Here is a 25,687-nt window from a genome sequence, read left to right on the forward strand (position 1 = left end):
GGAAACCACTGGGGGGGGGAGGGGGGGGGCGCGCAGAAGAAAAAGTTTGGGAACCACTGCTATAAGGAATGAACGGAGTCATCATTCATTACACATACATAATAAAAATTTTAGCATTTCAGTGCATCAAGTTAATTTTTTCCCCTTGACTCAACAATTAGTCATTTTACACTGTTCTTGCAGAACTAAATATCTTGTGATGTACTTGAAAATTAGTGAGACATGATATGTCTTGTACCAGAGTAAATGACATATACTGCATCTCCTTTTACTTTGGTTTAATGTATGGATATGTCTATCTGAAAACTAAGTATTTAGCTGTATTTAAAAAAAAATCTTAATTTGTTAAAATAAAAAATAGCATTGTCAGGTCAGTTTTACAAAATCTACAATCTGAAGTTGGCCACAAATTAATTCCATTTATAGTCATTTATATTTTCAGTCCCCAGAACCAGTTGATCCCATTAGTAAAAAAAAAAACATAATATACTAAAGAAATAACATTAATATGAGGGTGTTTGTATGCCTACATGTGCTAATTAACTCCAAACACTAAGCACAGCTTAGGCTGATTGATACAAGGCTTCAGCCGTAAATCAAATCACAGATAAATACTGTGTTTCTATGGCAATCCATCAATATATTTTACTGACCTCAATATAATTACTGACCTTCAAGTTGTGCTACAGAAAATGTCAACGAAAATGTGGATGAAATAATCAGAAGTGTAAAATTCCTTTGCTTTGTTGACTGATGGTTTATTGTGCACACGTCTTTTATGTCTTAACCAATTTCTCATTAATACTTTACAGTCCTTAGCTCCCCCATTTGACAGTTTGTGTCACAACCTCAGTGTAGTATTGTTATCCAACACTTTCTCTCCATTTCTGCCCTTTCCTTCCTCTACCCGGGCCGAAACTGAACACTGACAGGATGGTGTTGGGCCCAGTGCTCCAAAAAAATAAAGCAAAAAAAAAAAAAAAACTAGTCATTACACTGTCATCTCAAAAGTCTCTAAGGGGGAAATTGCTGCCATGCTGGAGTCATGGGCTGTCAGTACTGAGGTGGAGTTTTCGTTTTTTTATTGCCTCAACAACAGCAGCTGCTGCATTGTCTGCCATTCCCTAACACTTCATCTCACACTCTGAAATAAAAAAGGCAGTTTATAACCGCATACTGTATATTGTGCCCTGCAAACATTTTCATACCCAACAGATGCTTTTATTTTTTCAGTCATGCTTTAACCACCAATATTACTAGATTTTACTGGGATTTTAGGCAACTGACTAAAACAAAGCAGTGTAATGATTTGATTTGGAGGGATAATGCGAGGTTTTCAGGATTACTGCAAATTGAGAACTGCACTGTGTCTGTATTCAGTCCTTCTGAGTCTAAACCTACCTTAAGTCAGTGCTTGAATAACATTTTTTTTTTAAAGTTTTGTCACAAATTGTCAGTTATAGGACTGACAATATGTACTTTACCCAAGCACATAAAAATGTTTTGAGTCCAGTGTAGGTGGACGTCCATGTTTTGGTAGATTTGCAATTTTGCCACTGTCTTTCCATTGATTTGATGACGGCCTGAATGGTGTCCAGTTAGACTTTTCCACCTCTGGATCTTGTTTTATAGCCCAACTTTTAACCCAACTGTCCCTCACAGAACAGCTGGGTTTTAAGAATAAAAACCAGCAAGCATTTAGTTTATTGAAAATAAATCTAAGAAGATTTTAGAAGGTTAATAAATGTCCCAACTGACTTGGTTGGAAATTTTTATTTTACAGGTGGCAGAAGTCTAAATGCACACCGTTTGTGGGCAAGACTGACTTGCATCAGTGGTGACTCTCAATCTCAGGACCTCTGGATTATTAATATCTACTATCCACTGCAATAGCTGAAAAAAATGCAATATCTCACCCGTTTTACTGCTGTTCTCTCAATTTTCTACAGACAAAAGAAGATAGTTATTTCTACACATTGAAATTATTACCACAGTATCAGTACGGAAGAAAAGAAATAATGCAAGTTCATTTCTGTTTAGTTTTTATTATTATTATCATTATTCTTTATTTTGATTTAATTTCCTTATGCCATTATTGTTACTTTCTACCTTTTGATTGTACTTTCTTTGATTCCAAGTTCAGCTTCTACTTGGTTATCATTTACCACCGCTCAGCCGGCCACTTTTCTCCTTTCCTCTCCCTCCTCCAGTATTGAAAGCCGCTGGTCTCGTTATTCATAGCTGGATTCTTCCGTTTTCCTGTTGGCTGCTCTGCCCCGTTCCACGTCCTGTACGACCTGCTATTCCCCTGCAAGTCTTTCCTTTTGTTCCATTATTAATAAACATTCTGTTCTACAATATTCTCTGCACCAGGGCCCTTTTAAAAGCTGCAACATGTCAGACTTTGAGCTCCAGGTTGTGCTTTCTGAGGCTTCTGCCGTCTTCACAGCCTTCTTTGTGGATCTTATGAATTGTTTAAGTCTTAGCTTAGACCACTTTTACCAGCCAGTTTTGCTTGGTTTAAACCTAGACAACATACATAGGGCTACATAGCTCCCACAACTAGAAACAAATGTGTCACTGACTCATAAATTAGGTCTAAGTCAGGGGTGAACAAACTTTTAAATTGACTCTCAGACCAGAAAATAAGGAGGTAAAAAAAGGACAAAAAAGAGCATGAAAAAACAAACAAAACAAAAACTTTTTATTATACCTACTCAACAATAAAATTGTGTAATACTTTAATGAGTTAAGAAGTCAATTTTGTTTTGCTGGAAATAGAAATGCTAATTATCGTTGATCCAAAACGTTGAATAAGGGTTCTGCCTTATTTCTTTTTTCTTTCGCACTCAGTAAAATTTTAAAGATCTCCATTTAAAACAATAAAATATTTTTTGTCAGTTCTGAGCAATAAAGAGAAAATTTAGGACTTTGGACACCCCTGGACTAAATACAGCTTCTACCGAAATCAAGTCTGGGAAGTTTGACTATAATACATGCATGTTTATCAGAGAAAATGTGGTTAAATATGAAATTCACAGCACACTTTTCAGATTTCTGTTTTTTTTTTCTCACACTTTAAAATTATACACTATAATTGACATATATAAAATATAATATAGATCAAAATGTGTGATACAGTGTGAAAAAAGTCATGGGATATTAGCTGCATTTTTATTAAACAAAATAAAAGTACTTACAAATGAATGTGATTAATCCAGTTCACCGTTTTCTGCTCATTAAATGAGGCGTGAACTTGGAACACAACGGCGTTCTTCTCAGCCTCGAGTCGTGGCTGAAAGCCAATGAGCACCAAGGTACTTTGAAGAAGTTCACTCCGTTCCCCCCTTGTCACCTAACATTTATCAGCATCCTCAAACTAAATTGACTAAATTGATGTAATTTCCCTCCACCTAGATCTGCCAGGTACCCCTGAAGAGTTGATATGCCTATTTATAAATGTTCAGCATGGCTAAACACATCAGGGTGTCACTCAGGAAACTCTAAAGTGATGAGAGCCAGAGGATGGAGTTGGCCAGTGAGAAAAAAAAAACAAGGCTGGCTGCTCTAATCGTGCTCGCCATTTTTATGTTTTTAGGTACACAAACAGCTGCAAAGTGGTGATAAGACTGTAATTGCAGAAAGATGTTTGTGATTATATGAAGCAGAGGGTTTGACGCTGCAGTACAAACGAGTGATTGGGTCCACTAATGAGCAACTGCTCAGACTGTTTTGTTATCAGTAAAACAACAGACTTTCCTACTTATCAAAGGAAACACATACATAAAATTAGCTAAATTCCATCTGTAGAAGTTATGACCTGTAATATTAAAAACTCAACTACGAATTTTATTTGTCCCATCATAAACACTTGTTACTGGGGTGTTTTCACCTGATTGTCCGGTAGACTGTTTAATTGCAAGACTGCAACATTTGTTACATTTTCAACTGGTGTGGTTCACTTTCACACTGCAATGTGTCAACGTGATAGAAGTAGAAGATAAAACATATGAATTAGGAATGCAAAATACATTTTTGTACTACTATAATCTTAACATGCTCGAAAAGAAGAAGGAAGAAGTAAGAAACATGTTTTCAGATGTACCTTCGTTATTAAATAAAATAATAATAATAATAGGTTAATTCATTTCCCATTTTATCTGGGTTTACATATGTCCAGATATATACATCCATACCCACACACACTCGTATGCGTTTTGTGTTTGGCAAAAGAACATGAGCCATTTCTCCCAGTAGCAATAGACACTTGTTTGTTTTGGTTGCGTTTACCCAGAATGCCCTGCACTATAGTTTGCTTCCTGCTTTTGGAGCGTTCTCTGGTCCACTAGTATCCACATTTGCATTCAAACCACACCAGAGTTCACTTCACCAAACAGAGGCCGAGGTTTTTAGGCAGACCAGAGTTTGCTTTTTTGGTCCACATCAGAGTTCGACTGCACATTCACAACCTCCCGAATCGAACCATAGGTTCTAGGCAAACAAACACTATTCAGATTAAAGCAGACTAAACGGGGCTGGTGTGAACGTATCCTAATTTTTTTTTTACATTTCTGTAAGTTGTTGTGACTCACCTTCAGCCTTGCAAGTCTTAGTGACCAGGTCCATCTCATATCCTTCGTAACACTCGCACTTAAAATCTCCCTTGTAGTTGATGCATATCTGGCTGCAAGCGTCAGGGTTCTCGCACTCGTTGATGTCTGTGAAGAAGGCAAGAAACAGACGCTATCAGTGGCAGAGCTGAACAGAAATGACGACCATTCTTGTCGTGTGATAATTGTTAAGAACTGATGCTTGTTGATGACTTTTGTCGATGGGAAAGCACAGATCATATGAGGAAAGAAAGAACGACACATCTGACCTTTCTTTTTAAACACCTTTTTCTTTGGGTTGCGCTGGGTGTGATGGGTTGGGGAAGGGTATGAAAATGTGTTATGCGTGTGTGAACGTGTGAGAGCATAGAAAGTGCATCTGGTTCCTTGTGGGAATGAAGAGCAGTCCGGCTAGAAAAGCAGCAAACATTTAAACGGGCTTTGTCAGCAGTCAGCCGGCTGCTTCTTATGATGCCTTTTGAAAAGTATTCACACCTCAAACGTTTTCACCTCTTCTCATGCTAAATCTGTTAAAACTTCACTGTTGCTTACTGGGATTTTATGTTAAAAACCAGGAGTGTACCAATTATTTTCTTCTCCCACAACTGCAACTATGACTGTTCCTAGGAGCCATACCGTTGGCCGAACACAATTTGTTCAATTAAGTATGAAACAATACATTTTAAATAGAATTTTATCTTCTCAGCAACAGCACACAACGCCAATGAACAACAAGGCAAATAGCTGAAACTTCACATATTATTTTACTATATTTAAAAATGGTTTTCATAAATGTACAACCCTCATTTTTTACTTTCATGTATTTTTACAATCATCTAAATTTTGTTTCCAATTCTGGAAAAAAAGTCTGGGTATTCCACCAACTGGGAGCATCCCTGGTTTTATTTTAAGCAAAAAATTAGGTCTTTGTGTTGATATAAAAAAAAAAAAATCAGCATTTCTGCATCCAGTGTTTCTTCTGAGAATCAATTGCAATCTTTATTGGTGGCGAGCTTGCTTACAATGCTGCACTGATGGAGGGCTCTAGAAGGGTGCTTTACATATCATATATTACATTTAACAAAAGCTGCTCTCAAAACAAAAATTGATTTTTCAAAATAAAGACATAATATTCTACTTTGTGTGCAGAATTAACATTGACTGCCGTTTTTTAAGTGGGCTATTCAAGGACGTCTAAGCTCTGCGAAGTGCCCAACACAATACAAATCATGAATGCAAAGTTGAAGGAAAAAATAATCAACGTCTGGCTGCATATTTAGTGTTGTTTTCCAGTCTCCAGATTTTTATTTTCTTCCAGGGTTGCCCTGCATTTATCACCATCATCCATCTTCCCATCAACTCTGAACAGTTTCTCTGGTCCTGCTGAAGAAAATCTTCCCCGCTGCTCGCCGCTGCCACCACCACTTTTCACCACAGGATAGATGTGTTTGGAGAGAAGTTAAACATTAAATTCTTTTCCACAATTTTGAATTTTGTATAAAGGTGAAAAAAATATTTATTTTGCTTCGTTTTGTTTTAAACAATTGCCTAATTGTTCCAACTTTTCCATAATTCTTGCACTCTTTCTGTTCATCTAGAAATTTATATATCATCATATACATAAGTGTGATATTGCAATTTATACACAATCTAAATATAAAATAAAGAAATAAAACAACAAGCTATCACACAATAATCCATAAAAATATGATAAAGTTTAGTTGGGTCTTTTTTTATGGACCCACAATATTGGATTTTTGGTCGATATCTGATATGGCGATTTACTAAAACTCATTTGGCAAATAACCAATACCGATATTTTTTTTCCTATACCTACTTACTGAAACTACGTGGCTTTCTCTACTCCGTAATTAAAACACTGCATTATCGTTGACAATTTAGCCTGCTACCAAATGCAAATGCTAAAAAGGAGGCCGGAAATTATGCAACATTTTCAACTTGCATTATATTTAATGTCAAAATTATTCACGGCACTCAAACAGTGTAAATTTGATGTTGTGCTGCAGTCATATGAAAGCAACGCCTTTTATATCGGTGAATTATTTTGACCGAATGGCCGACGTCTGATATTAATTTTTACAACTAATAACAGCCGATACCGATAACATACCGATAATATTGTGCATTCCTATGTTTTATGTTTTTTGAGGCTCTGTTGATGTCAAGGTGTTTAACATCCGTCCAGTTTTACCTCCACAGGTCTTTTTGTCCAGCAGCTGGTAGCCAGTGGGACACTGGCACTCGAAGCCGATTGGCCTGTCCATGCAGACGTGGGAACAGCCACCGTTATTGATCATACACTCGTTCAACCCTGTGAGGTAAGACAAGGAGAAGACAGCGTTCTGATGCAAAGAGTTACAGGAGAGCCAGGCACGATGTAATCAACTTGCAGGTCAACTTTTTGAAAAACGACTCTAACCCGCTTATAAGAGAAAAAAAAAAAGTCCTTCATCTTGACTTTTGTACCATCTTGTCCTTTTGTAATGCTTATCAGACGCTCTCCAAAGTAGAGACGGCCTCAAAGAGACGCCACTACGGCACATAAGGGGAGCTGGTTAATTGAAAACCAGTCCCATCTGTTGGGATATGAAATGTGTGTGTGTGTGTGTGTGTGTGTGGAGGGGCTTTAATGCTGCAAACTGAGAATCGAACAAGCCCCAGGAGGATCTGTCACAGAAGTAAAGGGGGGCAGCTAAATTAAACAGGTACTCCGTTTGATTTGCGACACGGTAATCCTAAAAATTACAAAAGCTGAAATATGGGATACACCACCAATGGCCCGCTTTATTTTTAATGTAGAACACTTGACCCCGTTGTTCTGTTTCTCTCCTAGACAAAAAAATTAGTTGAGTTCTGCTGAACAAAGCGTTTCCTTCTACAGAGTGTAAAAGGGGCAGTGTTATGTGTTTTATAGGCACATATGATGATATTTTGTAGCATAAATAAAGTAACTATGTTACCTTCAGTTGTTAAAAAATGCTAATTATATCAAATATGAGTTAAAAGAAATTTCCCTTAGTAATTTAATTACTTGAAATTGGGTCACTGTCTCTTTAAGAAACTCCTGCTCTTACTGAAACTCTGCCTTCAGGAAGTCATCACAACATGGCTCCTCTATTAACCCTTTAACAATGTTTTTACCAGTTTCATTCAGAGAAGTAGCTCCAATAATGTGCTCATCTGATGCACAGTTCCACCAGGTGTTTGCTAATTGCTGCTGGCTAGTCTGAAGGAGCTGAAAGATGGAGGAAAGCTGCTCTGTGAGGCGGAAGCTTGGAAACTGCGTCTCGAAGGCAGAGCTAGGTTTCTTCCAGTTAAACGGCAGTCTTTCCTCTCCTCCGTCACCACATGTTCATCAGGAGTGAATGCTACAAGTTAACAACTTGATGCACTCTGGATGGAAACACTTTAGCCAATGTGGAAAATAAACCGAGCTTCATTTGTCTTATTTAGGACCAAAGCATATCATTAGCTACACTTCCCTTTACTAAAATTATAAACCTTTGATAAAACAATTTGCTAAATGGAAACACTCAATTTCAACAAAACAACATTTTTTCTATAAAAGCTTTAGCGCTAAGATGAGGTGTGTTTTTTTTGGCCTTGTCAAAAATGGAAACACTTTATTCACATCATGAGTGATGACAAAAAAAACTAATGTTAGTGCTGAGGGAACAACGGGAAGTCCGTGGCGCAGCATGTTTTTTAATGGTTTATCGTGTGAACAAACTTAGTTACATGTGATTTTAATTGTGTTTCGTATTTAATGGAAACAGCAATTGCAAAATTATGGGGAGTGGGGGGTTTCAACATTTGTGGAATATCAACAAAGTTTTGCATATGTCTGTAATGAAAATGCAGCTAATGGCTTTTAATCTACATGAGAGAGTTGCATTTTTTTTTCTGTAAAATGCTTTCAGACTATATTTGTTGCCGCTATTGACAAAAACTCAACTGAATTTAGCAAAGCAGTTGATGGAACAAAAACTGCTCAATGCGAAATGAAAATGCAAGTGAAGGAAGCATTACGTTGCTTCACATCATCTTGAATTTATAAAATATCCTTGCATGCACGTGATTTATTCAAGTCTTCAGCACACTTGTGTTTTTTCTTCTAATCCTTAAATGAGTGACCCTAACAAAAAGTGAAAAACGTTGACACACTGGATTGGTTTTCACAGAGCAAAAGCGCAACTGCACAACGAGCAGCTGGAGAGGGTTGATAAAAGAAAAATGGACTAAGCAGCAAGAGAAGCTGCCTCCTCAATCATAGAGTATTTAACTCCATCAGAAGTGCGACTACCTAATCTAGAGTTACACATTTGTCAATAACTAGTGAGCTTCTTATCGGCTCTTGAAAGCTAAACTTTAGTGTGTGTGTGTGTGTGTGTGTGTGAGCGCGCGTGCGTGTGTTTCTGAGAGTTAGTCGACAACTTAGCCAAACCGAAGCTCAGCATCAGCTTACTCCCCAGAGTAAAAGTGAATGGTGCCAAGATGAAACTCCATTAGACAAAAGAAGTACACAGTAAACAGAATAAACACTTTCACCTATCGAAATATATCTAGTAAACTGCTTATCTAAAATTCACATTCATAAGGTTTACAGAAAAAAACCCCACTGGAACCATGTCACTTATTTAGTTTTCCTTAACATCCCGATTGTTCTGTTTTTATTTATACTGTTCTTGTTTATTGTTTTTATGTTTATTGAGATCTACTTATGTATTATTAATTTATTGTTATTCGACTTGTCTTCGAGAGTTGCCATTTTTAAAATTTCGTTGTGCTTTCTTCATGCACAATAAAATAAATTCTATTTCTGATTCATTTGCAAGACGACTTCACACACACTGTAACTACCATTTTCTAAAAATACATTTAGTTTTTCACAGCTTCACACACATCATAAGATTGTGGTAACATGCTTATTTAAGGGTGCACAAACTTTTTTCAGAAATTCTATGAAAATGTTCCAGATAGTATTCAATGTTCATCAACACAGGAAATGTTGGAATTCAAGTCTGTGCTGTTAATGTCTTTATGCAGGTAAATTCTCTTGATGGTTGCCGAGATACGCTGCTCCGTGCTTATTAAATGAAAAGGTCTACGGTTAAGATTTTGGGTTTGCATGGCTTTCATGGGTTATGTTTCCACATTCTCACTTTTTTTATTTGATAAAAACCTACATGGTCATTTAAATCATGATTCTAATTTGATATCTCCGGTCTACAAACAGAAAAGCAACATTCAGCTTCTATGTGCCACAAATCTGGAACAAACTTCCAGAAAACTGCAAAAATGGCCAACTTATTTGATATGTATCAATAATTTTGATGATGTCACTGGGCGAACTGTAATGTGTGTGCAACTGCTTTCTCAATTTGTGACCGTATTGTGTTTTTATGACTTTTTATTTTTGTGTTTTTATGATGTGAAGCACTTTTAACTGATTTGTTGCTGAAATGTGCCATTAAATAAACTTGATTGGTTGATTTGATTATTCAGAGGATTGCTTATGTTTCCTGGATCATACATCAGACACCCTGTTTTTATTTTCCATTTATGAAAACACAAAAAGGGAACACTGGTATTGCTTTTTAGCAATAGCACCAGCTAAAAAGTTAGACATACCATGATGGGAAACATAGATCGTCTCATGTCAGATAGGAACTGTAACACATAGGATGAGTGTTGAGACAAGACAAATTACTGGATTTCAGCCATGGACGCTCCTTAAAGCAGGGGTGGGCAACTCCAGGCCTCGAGGACCAGGATTGCCCATCGCTGCCTTAAAACCTCAGCCACCATCCAGACTTCTATCTCTCCTCTCTCACATGGTAACACCTAGGACAGGCACCAACCTTGCTGTCACCCCGAACAGGACAAAGACGGAACGGAAAATTGAAGGAAGACATTTTTTCCACGCTAGAGGTATTTTTTATGGCTCTTGGGAAGAGCAGAAAATAAGAAATAATGCCCTGATTTCCTATCGTCACATGAGTTAATGATGTACACCAGGAATTTACGAGATGTGGATTTTCTGATAATTATGAAGTCAGTGTTGGCTTTGCTTCGGGTCCTTAGTCTCCATTCTCTTTAACTGGTAAAAGCGTCACATCGCCTCCTGAGCTATGAGGTTTACCATGTAATTGCAGACTCTGGTTCTGAACAGACAGTGAGTGGGGGACTATTGATCTTTTTGAGATTGGTTTAGAGCGAGGCAAAACAGAAGCTGCAAGCCGGAAAAATCAAAACAACGTGCCGAAAGTGGGTGAGATGCTTTGTAGATTTGACGTGGAGCCAGCAGACCTGCTGAATTTGCTAAAAGCCACACCGAGAGACCGCCGGGAACCACAGGTAATGCCTCGACAATGCGGAGACTGGGGAGGACGAGATCTGATTGAAAGTCGAACTTTTCTATCAATTGAAAGTAAAAAATTTGGTCGTGTAATTTTCGCCGTTTGCTTTGTGTTGCCGCCAACAGACCGACCTGCTGTTAAATTCTCTTCTGTAAATTGACTGAATGAGTGGCGGCAACACAATCTATCCTCCTACTGTCAGCTGAAAATGGACCCAAGATAAAGGAAAAAAGAGCAAGACGTAGCTGCCTGTGAGCTCTCACTCAATCCTGTGAGTTCAGGAGGGGCATGAAGCCCCCCCCTCCGCCTCTGCCTGAGAGAATCCATGTGTGAAAACAGAAACTGCTCTTTCCACCAAGAAGATTTACAGGCCAGATCCCTTCCCCACCCCCATCACTGAGAAAACATCACATCTCTTTTTTTCCCTTCTTCCTAAATCTATCCTGCACAGTGAATCTGTTAACATGAATGAACAGTGTTAAATAATGAGCAACATAACAGCGGTGATATGTCATTATTTTTGGTGAGATGGTAAAGCATTTGCCTGAGCACTTTAGGAAATGCATTGTTTTTAGCATCTGAAAGGAAGAGTTTTGCGTCGCAGTTCGAATCAAAAGCGTCTTGTTTTCCGCGTGTGATTTAGATGTGGAACATCTTGGACGCAAATGGCTGAGCGAGCGCAGAGATGAGCGAGGTGTGTGTGCCTGCGTGTGTGTGGACATGCTTTTAATGAGCTGAGAATGTGAGGGGACGAGGTAGAGGAGATGGAGAGGGTGAAGGGAATTACGCTCTGCAATGCTGGTCTCGGTTCTATAATTTCATTTCCTGGCAGAGGTCAGTCTGCTCTGGTACCTGTCACTTTTCCCCACATAGATTTTTAGATTCCTCAGAGGAAATGTCCTCGCAAGAAGCTGGAGGTCTGTTTCTTACTTTCTTATACTGGAATTGAAATCATGGATATCCAAAAAACCAACATGTTTTGTTTAATGAATATCACTTTGACCAAATTGAGCATGTCTGTTTTAGCATTTTTGATTATTTTTAGACAAATTTCTCAAAGGAATCATATTGTGTTGGTCACTGTATGATGAAAACTTTGCCTTCCCTACTGCTTTAATTCACCTTAGCATAGATTCCACAAGGTGTCTAAAATAGTGCTCAGATATTTGAGTCCATATTGAAGCTATATTATCAAGCATTTGCAGCAGAGAGGGAAATCTCTTTTTCCATCTATTTTTCCATCCATTGAATTGAGATCCAGTGACTGTGGAGTACAGTGAACTCACTGTATGCTCCAAAAACACAAATTGGGCATCATTTGAGCTTTGTGATATGGTAATAATGTGGTCATAAATCGCTGGAAATGATCACCAGTGTACTGAAGTAGACTGAAGCTTTTCAACTGTGCTTAATTGGTACAAAGAAACCAACACCAAACTGAGGCACTGATATAAAGTAGGATGAATCAATTTTTCCATCCATTTACATTTAGTTCTGATCCCAGACGAGCCCCCACATTTTCCACATCTCTTACGTTCTAATCATGGTGGCCTTGTGTGAAGTGTAGTCTCAGTTTCCAGCCATTATATGACAAATGTGGCTCTCAGTGTGGTGTTCTGCTGCTGTAGCTCATCTCCTTCAAGGTTCAAATCGTCTGTGCAAAGAAGCGAATCGCTGATCTGCAGCCATACTCTTCCTGAGCAAGAATGTGGCTGTCTATAGGTGGTATTCCTCATATGTTGGTTGTAATAAGTTGTCCTTTGAGATCATAGAAAGCCACCAACTCTAATAAGTAATTTTCCTAAGACTTCTGACATCAACCAGAAATCTGTGTTAACACCACTGCTCTCGTAGGATATCTTCCTGTCTTTCTCTCTGTAAACCCAAGAATGTTGAGCATAAAAAAAATCCCAGATCAGAAGTCTCTACAATACTCTAAAATACCCATCAACCATGCCGCGTACAAAGTCACTTAAATCCCTCTTTTTCCTTGCTGTGATGGCTGCTCTAAACTTCAAACCTTCTTCATCTTCTAGATGCATAAATTTAATGAGATGCTGCCATGATGCACTATTTGTATAAGTAATTGAAAACGAAAAATAAATGAATAAAGTGACTGGTCAGTTTGTTAACAGGAGCCATTTAATAAGCACTCTGTTGGTGTAATGTGTGCAAATGAAATGTCTAGACTCCTTTGTATGAAGAAACACTCATTCTAGACCCAGTGGGTTTGTACTCTCTCATGAATCAGTATAATTATAATTATTTTATCAAAGACAGAAATAATAAAAGTTCACACAAGCAGTCTCTAACATAAACAACATCTTACCACACTCTTTTTTAGGCTCATCCGAGCGGTCCTTGCAGTCCTTGACAGAGTCACACACCTTGGAGCTGTCGATACACTCTCCGTTCTTACACTGAAACTTCAGGGGCCCTTCGCATTTTGTGGCTACAGCAAAAAAAAAAAAAAAGTAGAGATCAGCTTCTGTAAATCACACATTTAAAATATTAATGTTTTGCTTGAGACAGTAAAAAAGGGCAATGTACTTAAAAAAACATTAAATAAGTAAACATGAAAATTTTTCCAACTCAAGTTTGCATGCAACTACACAAAAAAGTTACAATATTAAAAATTTAACGTTACTTTTTTATCTTTCTCACCTCCTCTTGTGAATTTCACTTTCCCTACCCTCTTAGTTTGCAGGAAGCTGATAAATTATCCATAAAAAGAGGAACTTAGGAGACTGGTTTACACAGGGTCCTGTCTGAGTCGATATACCACACAACCTGCCGTCATTATTACAACCCCTTTAACAGCTTCTTCATCTTGGTTTGTAGTCTTCACACTTTCGTTACCTCTCTGCGTAGCTGGCATTACGATATAGCTTTAAATGGTCTGTTAAATGCACCCAAGGTAATTCTGTCCAACTAATGTCAGCCTCACAGATTCATAATAAATCATTTGTTCTCGCATTTAACAGAACCTGCTGGGATGAATTTAAACCAAACAACGGATGTTTTCTGCATTTGTGAAGTACTGAGTTTGTTTTAGATAATGGAACAAAAGGCTGCTGAACTGAGCTTTTAATTAGAGAGCTGAAAGCAACAGACTGAATGTATCCACCTACTCAACAAGGTGGCACCTCACTGTAAACAATCTCACGGACCCGGCAGCACAGCTGCTGTGCTGCGAATCAATGAGGTTTGCCTGTTGCTCTTTTAAGTTTCCGGTGAGACTTGGCAGCATTTGTCCAAGTAGTACGATAACTGTGAACCATCAGCAGCAGCTCTGTTTGTATCGACAGTAACCCTTTGTGGTATGTGATAGAAGGATGTATTTACGCCTGTGATAATGAATTTCCTCTGATTCAGACAGCACAGAGGAACTTTGGGGCTGATAAACTCAATCTTGTTCCATTCCCAGCAGGCAGAAATTGCAACTAATTGTGACAATGTCACTTTGATCAGTACTGTACTCGTTATTTTTAATAACTATTTTATTGGCAATAAGGTCACGTTGTACTGATGAGATTTTTACGCCCATTTTTACAGCAATAATATTGGCACATTTTAAGATCCTGAACTCTTCAGTGAGGTAGGAAAAAAGTCCTTCCTTGCTATGAATGAATGTTCAATTACTACAAGTTAATTCACAAATACCATCTGAACTATTTTTGCTTCGTGACAGCATGCTTAGACTCCTGATCAAAATTTTAAGACCAGTTGAAAAATGCCAAGACTTTACATTTTGCATTTTTTCAAGTGATTAAAAACACAAAAAACTTACCAAGTTTTTTTTTGGACTAGTTTCTAGTGCAAATATCTTAGTACACTTGAAATAAGATAAAACTAACTTACAAGTACAGTTTTCGTTAGATATAGCAGCTTGTTTAAAGTCAATAATTCCTTAATATTGATGAAAAAGTATTTATTCCATTGTAGATTATTTCACTTTTAACAAAACATTTTTCCCATGTTCCTTGTGAAATAATCTGCCAGTGAAACCAGTTCTTGTGCAGCTTAGCCAGTATCTATTAAAATGATTCACATATTTACATAAATATGTTATTATATTCACAAGCCTGATTTTTTTTTTCTTTTGGTGGCTACGACAGTGTATTGTGAGCTAGCTTAGTTGTCCCAAGCTTAACATTGTCCTGCCAACTTCCTTTCCTTATGTAGCACATCCTGGTACTGTGTGTTTCCCAGGTAACCGTGATGTAACCATTCACTTGGTGTAAATGAAGCGGTGATTTATCCAGCCTCAGAGACCCACCGTTGACGCAGCCGGACTCGTCGCTGTGGTCAGGACAGTCGTGGACCTTGTTGCACTGTTTGGTACCGTGGATACAGGAACCATCACCGCACTGAAACTCATCAGGTCGACATGTCAGCAGAGCTGTTAGAGAAGGAGAGAGAGAGAAACATTATGTGTGTGTGTGTGTATATATATATATATATTTTATTTTTTTTTTTTATTTTTTTTTTACAAAATGGGATTCATGTTCTGACATTAATGGATCAAATCCTTTTTCTTACATTTTACCCATAACTAGTTTTCCATTTCTCTTTGCTTCTGAGACTGTGTCAATAAGGTAATTTCAAAAGATAATCTCCAGAAGGCATGTATAAAAATCAGCAGAATTGAGTAATTACATACTTCAGCTATGCTAATTTCGTTCAGAGTTTGATGCAGCCCAGGAAATGTCAACCCAGGGTCGCATGATGAATGAATTTTAATGTAGAAGCCAAAAGAAGGAGGCAGGTTGAGACCAAACCCAAATTCATTATTATCCCAAGACCAGAGCAGCTTTTTATCAACAGCAGAACTCCCTTCTGAACCCCATTAAAAAGCAATATCTATGACTCTTGGGATATGATTTAGTCTTATAAGATAAGACCAGGACAGAGGGAATGTCTGTGTTGATGCCTCAACGTAGACGGACACAGCAGATCTTCTTCTGTATTGTGCTGTGGTGAAACATCAATATCAGAGTGGAGATCTGTAAATAAATGATGTTTCATAGAGATCCATGACATAAAAAAAGCAATAACAGGGGAAACATATTGATCAGTGTCTCTAATCTGAAATATTTCTGTAGAAAATTACATTTTTCTGACAGATAACTCCTTAAGTAGATCCTGAAAGTGAGTGAGTGTACCAGAAATGTGTTCCTAATTTAAACCTGAGCACCTCAGTCTCTTGCAAACGCTGCAAAGACGACACCACACACCATGACGGTTTGTCAGACAAGCTCGCTGCACATCTCCGTAACGAGCGGAAGGACATATCTGAGTTTCACACTTTGGCTTGGTGAGAGCTTTGGGCGCTGGGATTCCTGCCTCATCACTTCATCCTCTCATTGTTATTTAGCAGAAATATTGAAGAAGACAAATTTAAAGGGACAGGATTATGTGTTTTCCAGGCACATAGTGCCATTTTATAGCACAACCAAGGAACTATGTTCACTTCAGTTGTTACAAAGGTGCCATATACATCAAATATGAAATTTTATATCCTCTTTAAAATCTGCTCATTCTGGAAGACTGCCTTCAGGAAGTCACATCACTTCTCCTTAATAATTTAACGTTTTAACCATCGTTGCACTGAGAAACAGCTGCTATTACAAGCTAAGCAGTTACACCAGATGTTTGCTAACTGCTGCTGACTAGTCTGGAGGAGCTAAAGTTGGGAAGCTTGAAAGCTCAAAGGAGGAGCTTCGTCTTTGAAGGTGGGGCTACGTCCACCCAGGCATTGTCCACAGCTGAATGGTTACCGCAAGAGATTAAAGGATTTCTCAAACATGCGTGAAATAATCAAATCAGCACTCCAGGTCTGTTTTTGATGAAGAAGTAACATTATAGCATTATAGCTCAAAAAAGTCGACTTGACACAATACTGCCACTTTAAAAGTTAAGCTTCAGTTTCATAGGAGCTCATCCATTTCCACAGGGCTTATTACGCTGTAAAAACTTCTACTTTTTTCATAAAGGGAGAGTAGCTCTGGTCACGCATTAACCTAAAGCAGAATGTGAGCAATAAAATGGTTAATATATTAATTCAATAGCAAGCTATCATCCATAAATGAGCATGCTTTGCTGATAATATACTTGTTTTGGTGTGTGCTTGTGTACGTGACAGACGCATGACATCACACTCTCCAGTTAATTTATCTGTTGCTAATCAAATCCTTCTTTGTGTGCAACTGCTTCAAATGTAGAAATATCTCGCTGAGCAAAAGGGTTTTAGAGCAATGAGCTCTGGTGCTATCATCTGTACGGCAGAATCTCTCTCCTTCAGAAGCAGTGTGTATAAATGCTGTGTGTGTTAGGACTGTGGCTACCAAAAAAAAAAACTATGAGATAAGAGGGTTCTGTTCTGTCAAGTTTCTGTCCTGCAGTTTAGAAAAAGCTGCTGCAGAGTTGGACAGTTGTAGTTGTGGAAGTGGACTCTAATGCTCACGCTGTTTCACGCTACAGGAGCCGTTTGTGCACACACTGTGGAAACTCAAATGGTAATGTGCCAAGGTAAACAGAAGAAATTCTAACCAAAGCAAGATGTTTAAAAGAGACTAAATATTACTAAACTTGGATGAAGACACATGTGCAGACTCTTAAAGGTGTGCACACTTTCTTTCAAAACCCCTAATAAATATCTATATTATAGTAGATGTTGTTCTCAGGACAGTTTTCATTAATACTAGGAGTGGGCAATATGGACTCACAATTTTATTGCAATATCTTGTGGTGCTATTGTGATAACTGCAAAAAATTATGATAAAACAGTTGCTGTTGTGCTATACTGTATGTATTCTTAGCACCATAAACAATTATTGTTTTTGAAAAACATTCCCATTCTAGATAGACTTTAGAGGAAGCCATTTAAAAAAGAAACGCTTAAAAAAGTGGGCTTTTTATCACTAAGCTGCATTTAATCATATTTTAAAATATATAGATTTTTTTTAAATGATCTAGTTGGAACAAACATAAAAAAAATAGAAAAAAAATAACATTTGCACTCATACAGTGTTTTCTTCTGTTACAATAATTCAAAATTCTTACTATTATATATTTTTCATGACAAATGATAATCGATGCAGTTAATGCCACCTCTAATTAATGCCACATAAAAACTTTATGAAGACTGACCTTCTCAGTTTACTATAAAGTGTAAAAGTATATTATCATGCTAACATATAGAACCATTACTATGTATTAGGTTGCTTTAGAGTCTGAGGACAATCTTGAGTTGCAGAGGGAAAAAAAAATGTTTACAAGTTGACGTAATGTAAAACCGGAAACCGCTCAGGACTAATGAAGCCAGGGACACTCACGGCAGTCTGACTCGTCGGACTTGTCCTTGCAATCTGGATCTCCGTCGCATTTCCACGTCAGGCGAATACACTCCCCGTTATCGCAGCGGAACTCGTCTGCCGTGCAGTTGGCTCTGCGGTTGGGCAGGTAGGGGGCGCCGTCGCCGCAGCGTTCTGGGCTTTCGTCAGAGCCGTCAGAGCAGTCGGGGTCTCCGTCGCAGCTCCACATCAGCGGCACGCACTCCGACGTGTTGCAGCGAAAGTGGTTGGGCCCGCAAGTCTGTGGCGCAGCACACTTGAGCTCATCACTGCCATCTCCGCAGTCGTCATCACTGTCGCACACATAGACGGCGGCGAGGCATTTGCGGTTGGCACACATGAACTCTGTGCTGGGACATGCTTTGGCATCTACGGGCAGAAGTTACAAATGTGTTACGTGTTTAAAATCAGAACTGAATTTCGTCCACAAATGTTAAGCTTTTCCTTGCATTAAGCAAAAGCTGAAGGAGTATTATAGAAATTAAAAGCAGAGACATGATGGTGTGAATTAACTTTAAGCAGCAGGCCACAGAAGCAGACCATATCTGACTAAAATAAAGCTGGAGAGGATGAGAGCAGTAATCACAAGAAAATGTGGAGAGGTTTCCTCTCCGAGTGAGTCGGTGATAATACAGCTCCCTCTGCCAGAAGCCAATCCTTCTCTTCTCTAATCAATCTGTGGCATGGTACCTCTCTGTGAACATCATCTTCTGTAAAGAGGGCTTTCATTTTCCAGTTTTGTTTTGTATTTTTTTTTTGTTTCTTTTTGCTCAAAGACCATAAAAAGAACCAGAGTATTTTTTGTTGTTGTACCTACCTTATATTATAATAAGTTTAAGGACAGTTATTTCCCTGAAAAATACTCAGTTTGTGTGAGAAGTTTTCATTTCAGGGCATGCAGTGGCTTCTAAAAGTATTCATACACCCTGAACTTCTCCATATTTTGTCACATTACAAAATATATATGACAAAGCATTTTTTTTCAAATGCAAAACTAAAAAATGTTTTAAATCATGTATAATTGTCTTTCTACTTCATAAATGTATGTCTCTGTGTTGGTCTTTCACATTAAATTCAAACAAAATACATTTATGTTTGAGGTTATTATAGTTAACTAAAACAACCTAAACAGCATAAACAAACTGAGAAAACATTTTCCAAATAAACAGTTTACGTCAGCTGCACTCCATGCTTCTTATGGCAGCTATGCTACACTAGTCCACAAAATGGCGACAGCAAAAGTTGGGAGAATACACCAGTCACCACCAGAATACACCAGTAAGTTGGTGTATTCTGTATAATACTTTCACTTTTAGGATTGTACACCTAAAACTAAACCAGTATGAAAAAACTACTACTATAACTATAAAAACTACACTGAACTAAAGAGTAGCTGTGTTTCCATTAACAATATAATTGTGGTTAAAGTTTCTGGGTTTGCATGACGTGTTTTTCTGTCTTTTTCAGCTGTACTGACGTTGGTACATGTTGCAAAACTGCAGTGGAAACACTTTTTTCGCATCACACTAGTAATATGGCAAACAACCGGATGTTACTACCGACAGAAAAGACAAAGAAGACGACAGGAAGTGGTTGGAGGAGGATGGCGCGCATAGTTTTTTTTCCAATGACTTCTCATGTGAAGAAACTTACTCACATGTGATTTTAATTGCATTTTTTTCTTTGATGGAAACACAGCAACTGCGAAATTGTGTTTTTTGACATTAGCAGAATATTGACAAAGTTTTGCATGCATTTGTAATGGAAACACAGCTAATATTTAGCTAGCAAACCAGCATCTAGCTAGAAGACTATTAAACCAACTCTATTGAAACTAACTAAATTAGGCGGAAAAAAAAAAACATCACATCGAAATAAAATTAAACAATTCTGAAAAATCCTAAGCCCCGACTTATACACAATGTTTTTGTCTTGCTCTCATAAATACAGGTAGTGATAGTGCAAATGAGCTAATTTTGTTTCACAGAAGAGTGGCTAACTACTCAGGCTGTAAGACTTTTATTGTGCGTGTCTGGTGGCTGATTTTTGCAAATACCTCTCTGTAGAGCTGACCGGACGGTAAAAGTCGAAGCAGTTTGTGTCCAGAATGTGCCCTTAAGTATGAATGAGTGTGCACTTGCATGGCTTCTGGGTGATTGACTTCCCACATGTCACACTAATTTTATACTTAAACAAATCTATATTTCTCCATTTCTTTTTCCTCGCTCTCTCTCGATGCCTTTCCCAGTTTTGTTAGACTCACGTTTTATCTTGCTAAAAAGCACTCGGGGTGGAAAGTGAGGGCTCCCACTGAGAGCCCACAAGCTGCACAGAGGTCAGCAGCAGGAAAAGGAATTTTATATTTCTACAAATCACAGGGGGTTCAGCAGCTTCACACCTCAATGTTTTAGTTGTTCCAGATGGTTACAGGAAAGGATTGGTGTTTTTACCTCATATTATCAGCTGTAATGCGGCGCTGTAGTTACCGCAGGACCAAACTGCAAATCTTACACATCATGTCTAACTAGTACAGATTGAGGAAGCAGCTACATGTGAAGGAGCCACAAAATAAAATTGCTCAGAGACTGCAGAGTACATAATTGTGCTCCGGTCTGGTTATGATGTCCTTCAATAGACTCAAATTGAGTTCATCCCTTAAAAAATAGAAAGAAACAAGCATCATGGTTACTTACTGTTATGTCCATCATCTATTTTTTCCTAATAAATGCCCAGACTTAATTACCTGACTGGTACCATAATCGCGCCAAGACGGGTGGTTCATGAAAACATGTGCTGTGGTTTCAGCTCAGTAAAAGGGTGATTTTTCATTAATATTAATAAACAAGTCGCTGCAGCTGGTTCTGAAGTGGATTTCAAATCAGTGGCCCGGTTTTGCCTCAACACACTCTCTATCCTAATTTGGAGCTAAATAATTAAAGAGCTTCAATAAACATGTGCATTATTACACGAGGGGCGAGAGCATTAGCAGTGTGCGAGTGGCCGGGTTACACCAGAGAGGCACTCTGTTTTCCTCTGGGGCGATGAGTAAATGTACTTAAAGACTTCTGAGGAGGTTCGATCCCACAGACCATCTGCTGACGATGCCGTACAAGTCAGCGAGTTTTAACTGTCATGAATAAATCAAATCCAGAAAACAAGCTGGATGTGAAGTTGAGGATTTCATAATATTTGCAGCACTTGAGGAAAGTATTCTCCTCTTGGCAAGTTTCTACTAGGGAAGCACCAATATGAAAATTTGGGCCTATGTCAAAGTCTGATATCACCATTACATGACCAAACAAAAAACTCTCTTCCCTTTTTTTCCTGAAATGCAAACGATAACCGGATGAAAATAAACATAGGTTGTTAAGATTGGCCCCCTTGTACTTATCGGACCGATACGATGTGTCATAAAATTGCTAACATCAGTGGATACCGATGTTGATAATGATATATTCTAGATCTGTAGTTCCCACTGTTTGTTTTTTATTTAATACTATAACACTTAAATAGCCCAATTAAGCAGTAAAAGGGAGTATTGTATATTTTTCAGGCACCATCATTGGCATTATATAACACAATCAAGTAATTAGGGGGAGCTATGCCTAGAAGGCGGAGCTAGGTCCACCCAGGCGTTTTGCATAGCTGAATGGCTGCCACGAGAGACTCAAGGATTTCTCAAACATGAACAAAGAATCAAGGAATACTCAGGGAATAACATCATGACATGATATAAAGCTCAAAAAATGTAATTTCACACAATAAAATTAAAAAGTGCAAAAAAAAAAAACTGAAGTACCTGCATCATTCAAACTTGGACTAGATTATTATTCTCATTTTTGTTTTATCAGTCAAAAGTCGTCACTGGCATGAAACAGAAATAATTCAGGCAAGTTGGCTAATGTAATAACACCATTTCAAATTAAAGTCATTTTTCTGCCAGCTACAATGCATTACATCATGAAACAGAAAGCACACACTAGTATGAAGGAATCAAAAACATAAATCATAGAGAACTTAAAATGCTTGATCAGCGTTTTCCATTCTCGCTCTTTTTTATCCCAAAAGGGGAAAACAATTTTTGTGACCAACACTAGTCAGAAGTTGGAAGCTTAGCACTTTCCTAAACTTGGCTGCATTGACGATGGAAGATTGTTGCCAGCGGCAACCAGTGGTTCAGACGAAGAGCAAAAGGAAGACGGGCTGCTCTGCTTGCACTACCAACACAAGTGATGAGAATGAACTGAGGGTGTTTGTGCATGAGAGTGAAGATGGACAGATAAAGAAAGTAAAAGGTAAATTATATATTTTTTTTATTATAAAAAGATTTAATTACTTTTTTTTCTTCTGTAGTCACTCGCACACACATAACCTAGGCCTGTTAGTCACCTTGGCTTTCTGCCACATGGTGAGGACAGAGGACACAAGACAAATATCCACCCATCACCAGAAAATGAAAGCCTCCCCAGATTCCAATTTAAAAAAATGAAATTTGTAAAACCTTCAGTCAAATAAAAAGGTCCTCTGCTTCACAGAGGATGAACAGAACTAAAAAGATCAGTTTCACTCATCACAGGACATGGATAACACATTCTGCTTGTAAAAATATGAATTGCACGACATGAGAAGCATCAATAATGAAAAAGAGATTAAAGGGTAACCACATAGCAGAAAGCAAACCCGACCAGATATGAACTGCAAATGCAAATACACGAAAACACACAAATCCTGACATGGAGTTCCCTGGAGACAGACATGCTCAAAGATAAAAGTTCAGGTTAGCGAGTAAACATTAAGCTCTTCATCACTGAGTTAAAGGCACGCGTCTCAACTTTCGCGTGGATTTTCTCTAAAGCTGCTCCTCAATGTGAGGCTGACCTAGAGAAGTTTTCATCGGGGAAAGCTATTATCAATTAAATGTATAATTCAAAATGTGGATTTTTCAATTAGCAGGGTGCCTCTTTTTCCTCTAGCAGAATGTGCTGAAGCTCACTGTGGGTTCCAGCTGAGCTGTGAGAGAGAGAGAGACAGAGAGAGAGAGACAGAGAGAGAGAGACAGAGAGAGAGAGAAAGAGAGAGAGAGATCGTCCTTTTAGTCAGAAAAAAAACTGTTAAAAAAGAAAGTTGTAATGCAGTGGTTAAGAAAAATATGTGAAGCACCTACACATTTCTCAAGACAAACACTCTGCGTATCACTTCCCTTTGTCTAATGACTGACATTTTCTCATCAATCAACACCTTAAACAGTGTTTTTACACCTGATAGTCCAGTAGACTCAGTTCGATTGGGGGTCAAAATTGCCAAATTTGCTACATTTTCAGCTAGTGTTTGCTTTCCCACTGCAGTGCTTCAAACAACCCAAACTTTTTAAAAATCCTGTTCACCCTCCTTGCCTGTGGTGGCGCTGCACCAAGAACTATTGAAAAAAAAATGAGGTGAAAACCTCTGAAGAAGACAATGAGTGCTTCTTCCTTCTGTACAAAAAGTGAACACAAATGGACTGGCGCCATATTTTAGCGGTTGCAGAATTTATCTTAAAAAAACTATGAACCATTTCTCCAGCTAGATTGTATTTGTATTTACCCAATACAAGATTGTATTTACCCAAAATGCCCAGCGTCGTAATACACTTCCTGCTTTTTGAGCATGCGGTTTCCACATGTACATCCAAACCAGACTTTCTAGGCAAACTGGATTGAAGCGGAACTAAACAGGGCTATTGTGGTTTGTTGAAGTCTATTACTACTATTGATAAGGATGTAGCTGAAGATGTATTTGTCCAGAAAATTTAATTCGGTTTTTCCTCCCACTTGACAAGTTCGGCACCTTTTTAAACTTGTACACAGGAAGAACACATGCACACAACAGAAGGTCCGAGTTTCAGACTGTTTGTTAGCTAGTCATTGATCCAGGCGGTTGCTGAGGCCTCCACCTGTGTCTTCTGGAGTTTCTGATGAAGCAAATCAGGCTGAATTGTGTTAAATCAAGTAAAATTGCAGCGTCCAAGCCTGCAAGTCTGAATAAGGCCTACCCACACAGGTGCATTTAATAAATACCAACTTTGAAAGAAGTGAATATTTATGCAATCACTGATTTTGGCGCTTCATATTTTTATTTAGTCGCCACTATTTTGCAGAAATCAGTTTTCATCTCGACATTAAATTGGTTTTTTGAGCCGGGGGAGTTTTTTATTTTTTTTTATTTTTTTGTGTGAAATATAGTCACATTTTGCTAATCATGATTTATTTATAAAAGCAATAAAAGGGTAAAACATTCAAGGGGGTGAGTAGATTTTATAGCCACTATATACAATGTCACAGTAAATCTGGACCTCAATGTCCCCCTACAGTCATAAAGTCTGCTGTGCAGGAGCATTACAGTTTCTCAGTCTGTCTCACCACAGAGAAGGAAAGGCAGATTAAACTAAAGCTTCACATACCACTGTTCAACAGCAATAAGGAAAAAATCTGATTCTACATAGGATTTAATTTCCTGCTTCAAACATCATTATCACCCAACTGGTGCAGAGGAATAACAAGCTAAAGCAAGCTTAGCTTAGCATTGAAACAGCATTTCCCAAACGATCCAGGCTGAGGGGAACAAAGCTGATCTCAGTCACAAACTTAGAATTGTTCGCAATCAGTTGTAAACTGTATAGAGACGCAACAAATGTTTTTTTTTTAATTTTCATTATTATTATCTGTCATGTCTTTTCATTTGATTTCAGGCGTACCATATAGAGATACTATTTCCTACATACGCACGGCAGCTTTGTTCTACATAAAGCATATTTCAAGATGGCAACCTAATTATTGGATCGACTTAAATAAATCATGACTACATCTGCATTCAAAGTAAACAGACCCCATTAATGAAATGGGAACTTGAACTTGTATGACTTTCAGCTCACAAAAATCAGCCTTGATGATATTGAGGCTTGGATGGCTATACATTTTCAGGAAGAGAGTTTTTTCTTTTAGCCAATAGTAACCCACACCCATCAAATAGTATGGGAATAATTAATGACTGAATTTAAATCAGCTCTGTTTTTCTTCCAGTCAAGGCAAACATTAAAGCTTAAGCCAGTTTTGTTGAGACACAACATTGAGAAAATATCACCTCTCAACTACTGTGGTGAACTTCACTCTTTATGCATCTTCAGCTTGTTCAACATCTCACTGCCTGGCTTTTAGCTGGTACAGACATGCATGAGCACATCTTACCCATTCCATCATCGCTCCTTTGGCTTCCTGTCCATCACAGAATTAATTTTTAAGTCCTGATGTTGACTTAAAAATGCCTAATCTTTCTTCTCCATACGTATTTGTTTTCTTCCAGCCTT

The 25,687-nt window shown here is 38.1% G+C and overlaps 1 protein-coding gene across 3 annotated transcripts in view; it reads right to left on the reverse strand.

The window, feature by feature from the left end:
* The window catches only part of LOC106963742 (low-density lipoprotein receptor-related protein 8-like), a 109,398-nt gene that overhangs the window by 24,226 nt on the left and 59,485 nt on the right, over positions 1 to 25,687 (reverse strand). For all 3 annotated transcript variants that reach the window (XM_015058816.1, XM_015058817.1, XM_015058815.1), the window contains exons 5-9: positions 18,328 to 18,714; positions 15,270 to 15,392; positions 13,320 to 13,442; positions 6,823 to 6,942; positions 4,593 to 4,718 (exon numbers count right to left, since the gene is read on the reverse strand). In XM_015058816.1, the coding sequence (XP_014914302.1) occupies positions 4,593 to 4,718; positions 6,823 to 6,942; positions 13,320 to 13,442; positions 15,270 to 15,392; positions 18,328 to 18,714 (879 nt within the window). The remainder of the gene's footprint in view (positions 1 to 4,592; positions 4,719 to 6,822; positions 6,943 to 13,319; positions 13,443 to 15,269; positions 15,393 to 18,327; positions 18,715 to 25,687) is intronic.

This window comes from Poecilia latipinna, unplaced genomic scaffold (genome assembly GCF_001443285.1).
Source record: "Poecilia latipinna isolate Pla-1442-1.1 unplaced genomic scaffold, P_latipinna-1.0 Scaffold1575, whole genome shotgun sequence".
In the NCBI taxonomy this organism is placed as follows: Eukaryota; Metazoa; Chordata; class Actinopteri; order Cyprinodontiformes; family Poeciliidae; genus Poecilia; species Poecilia latipinna.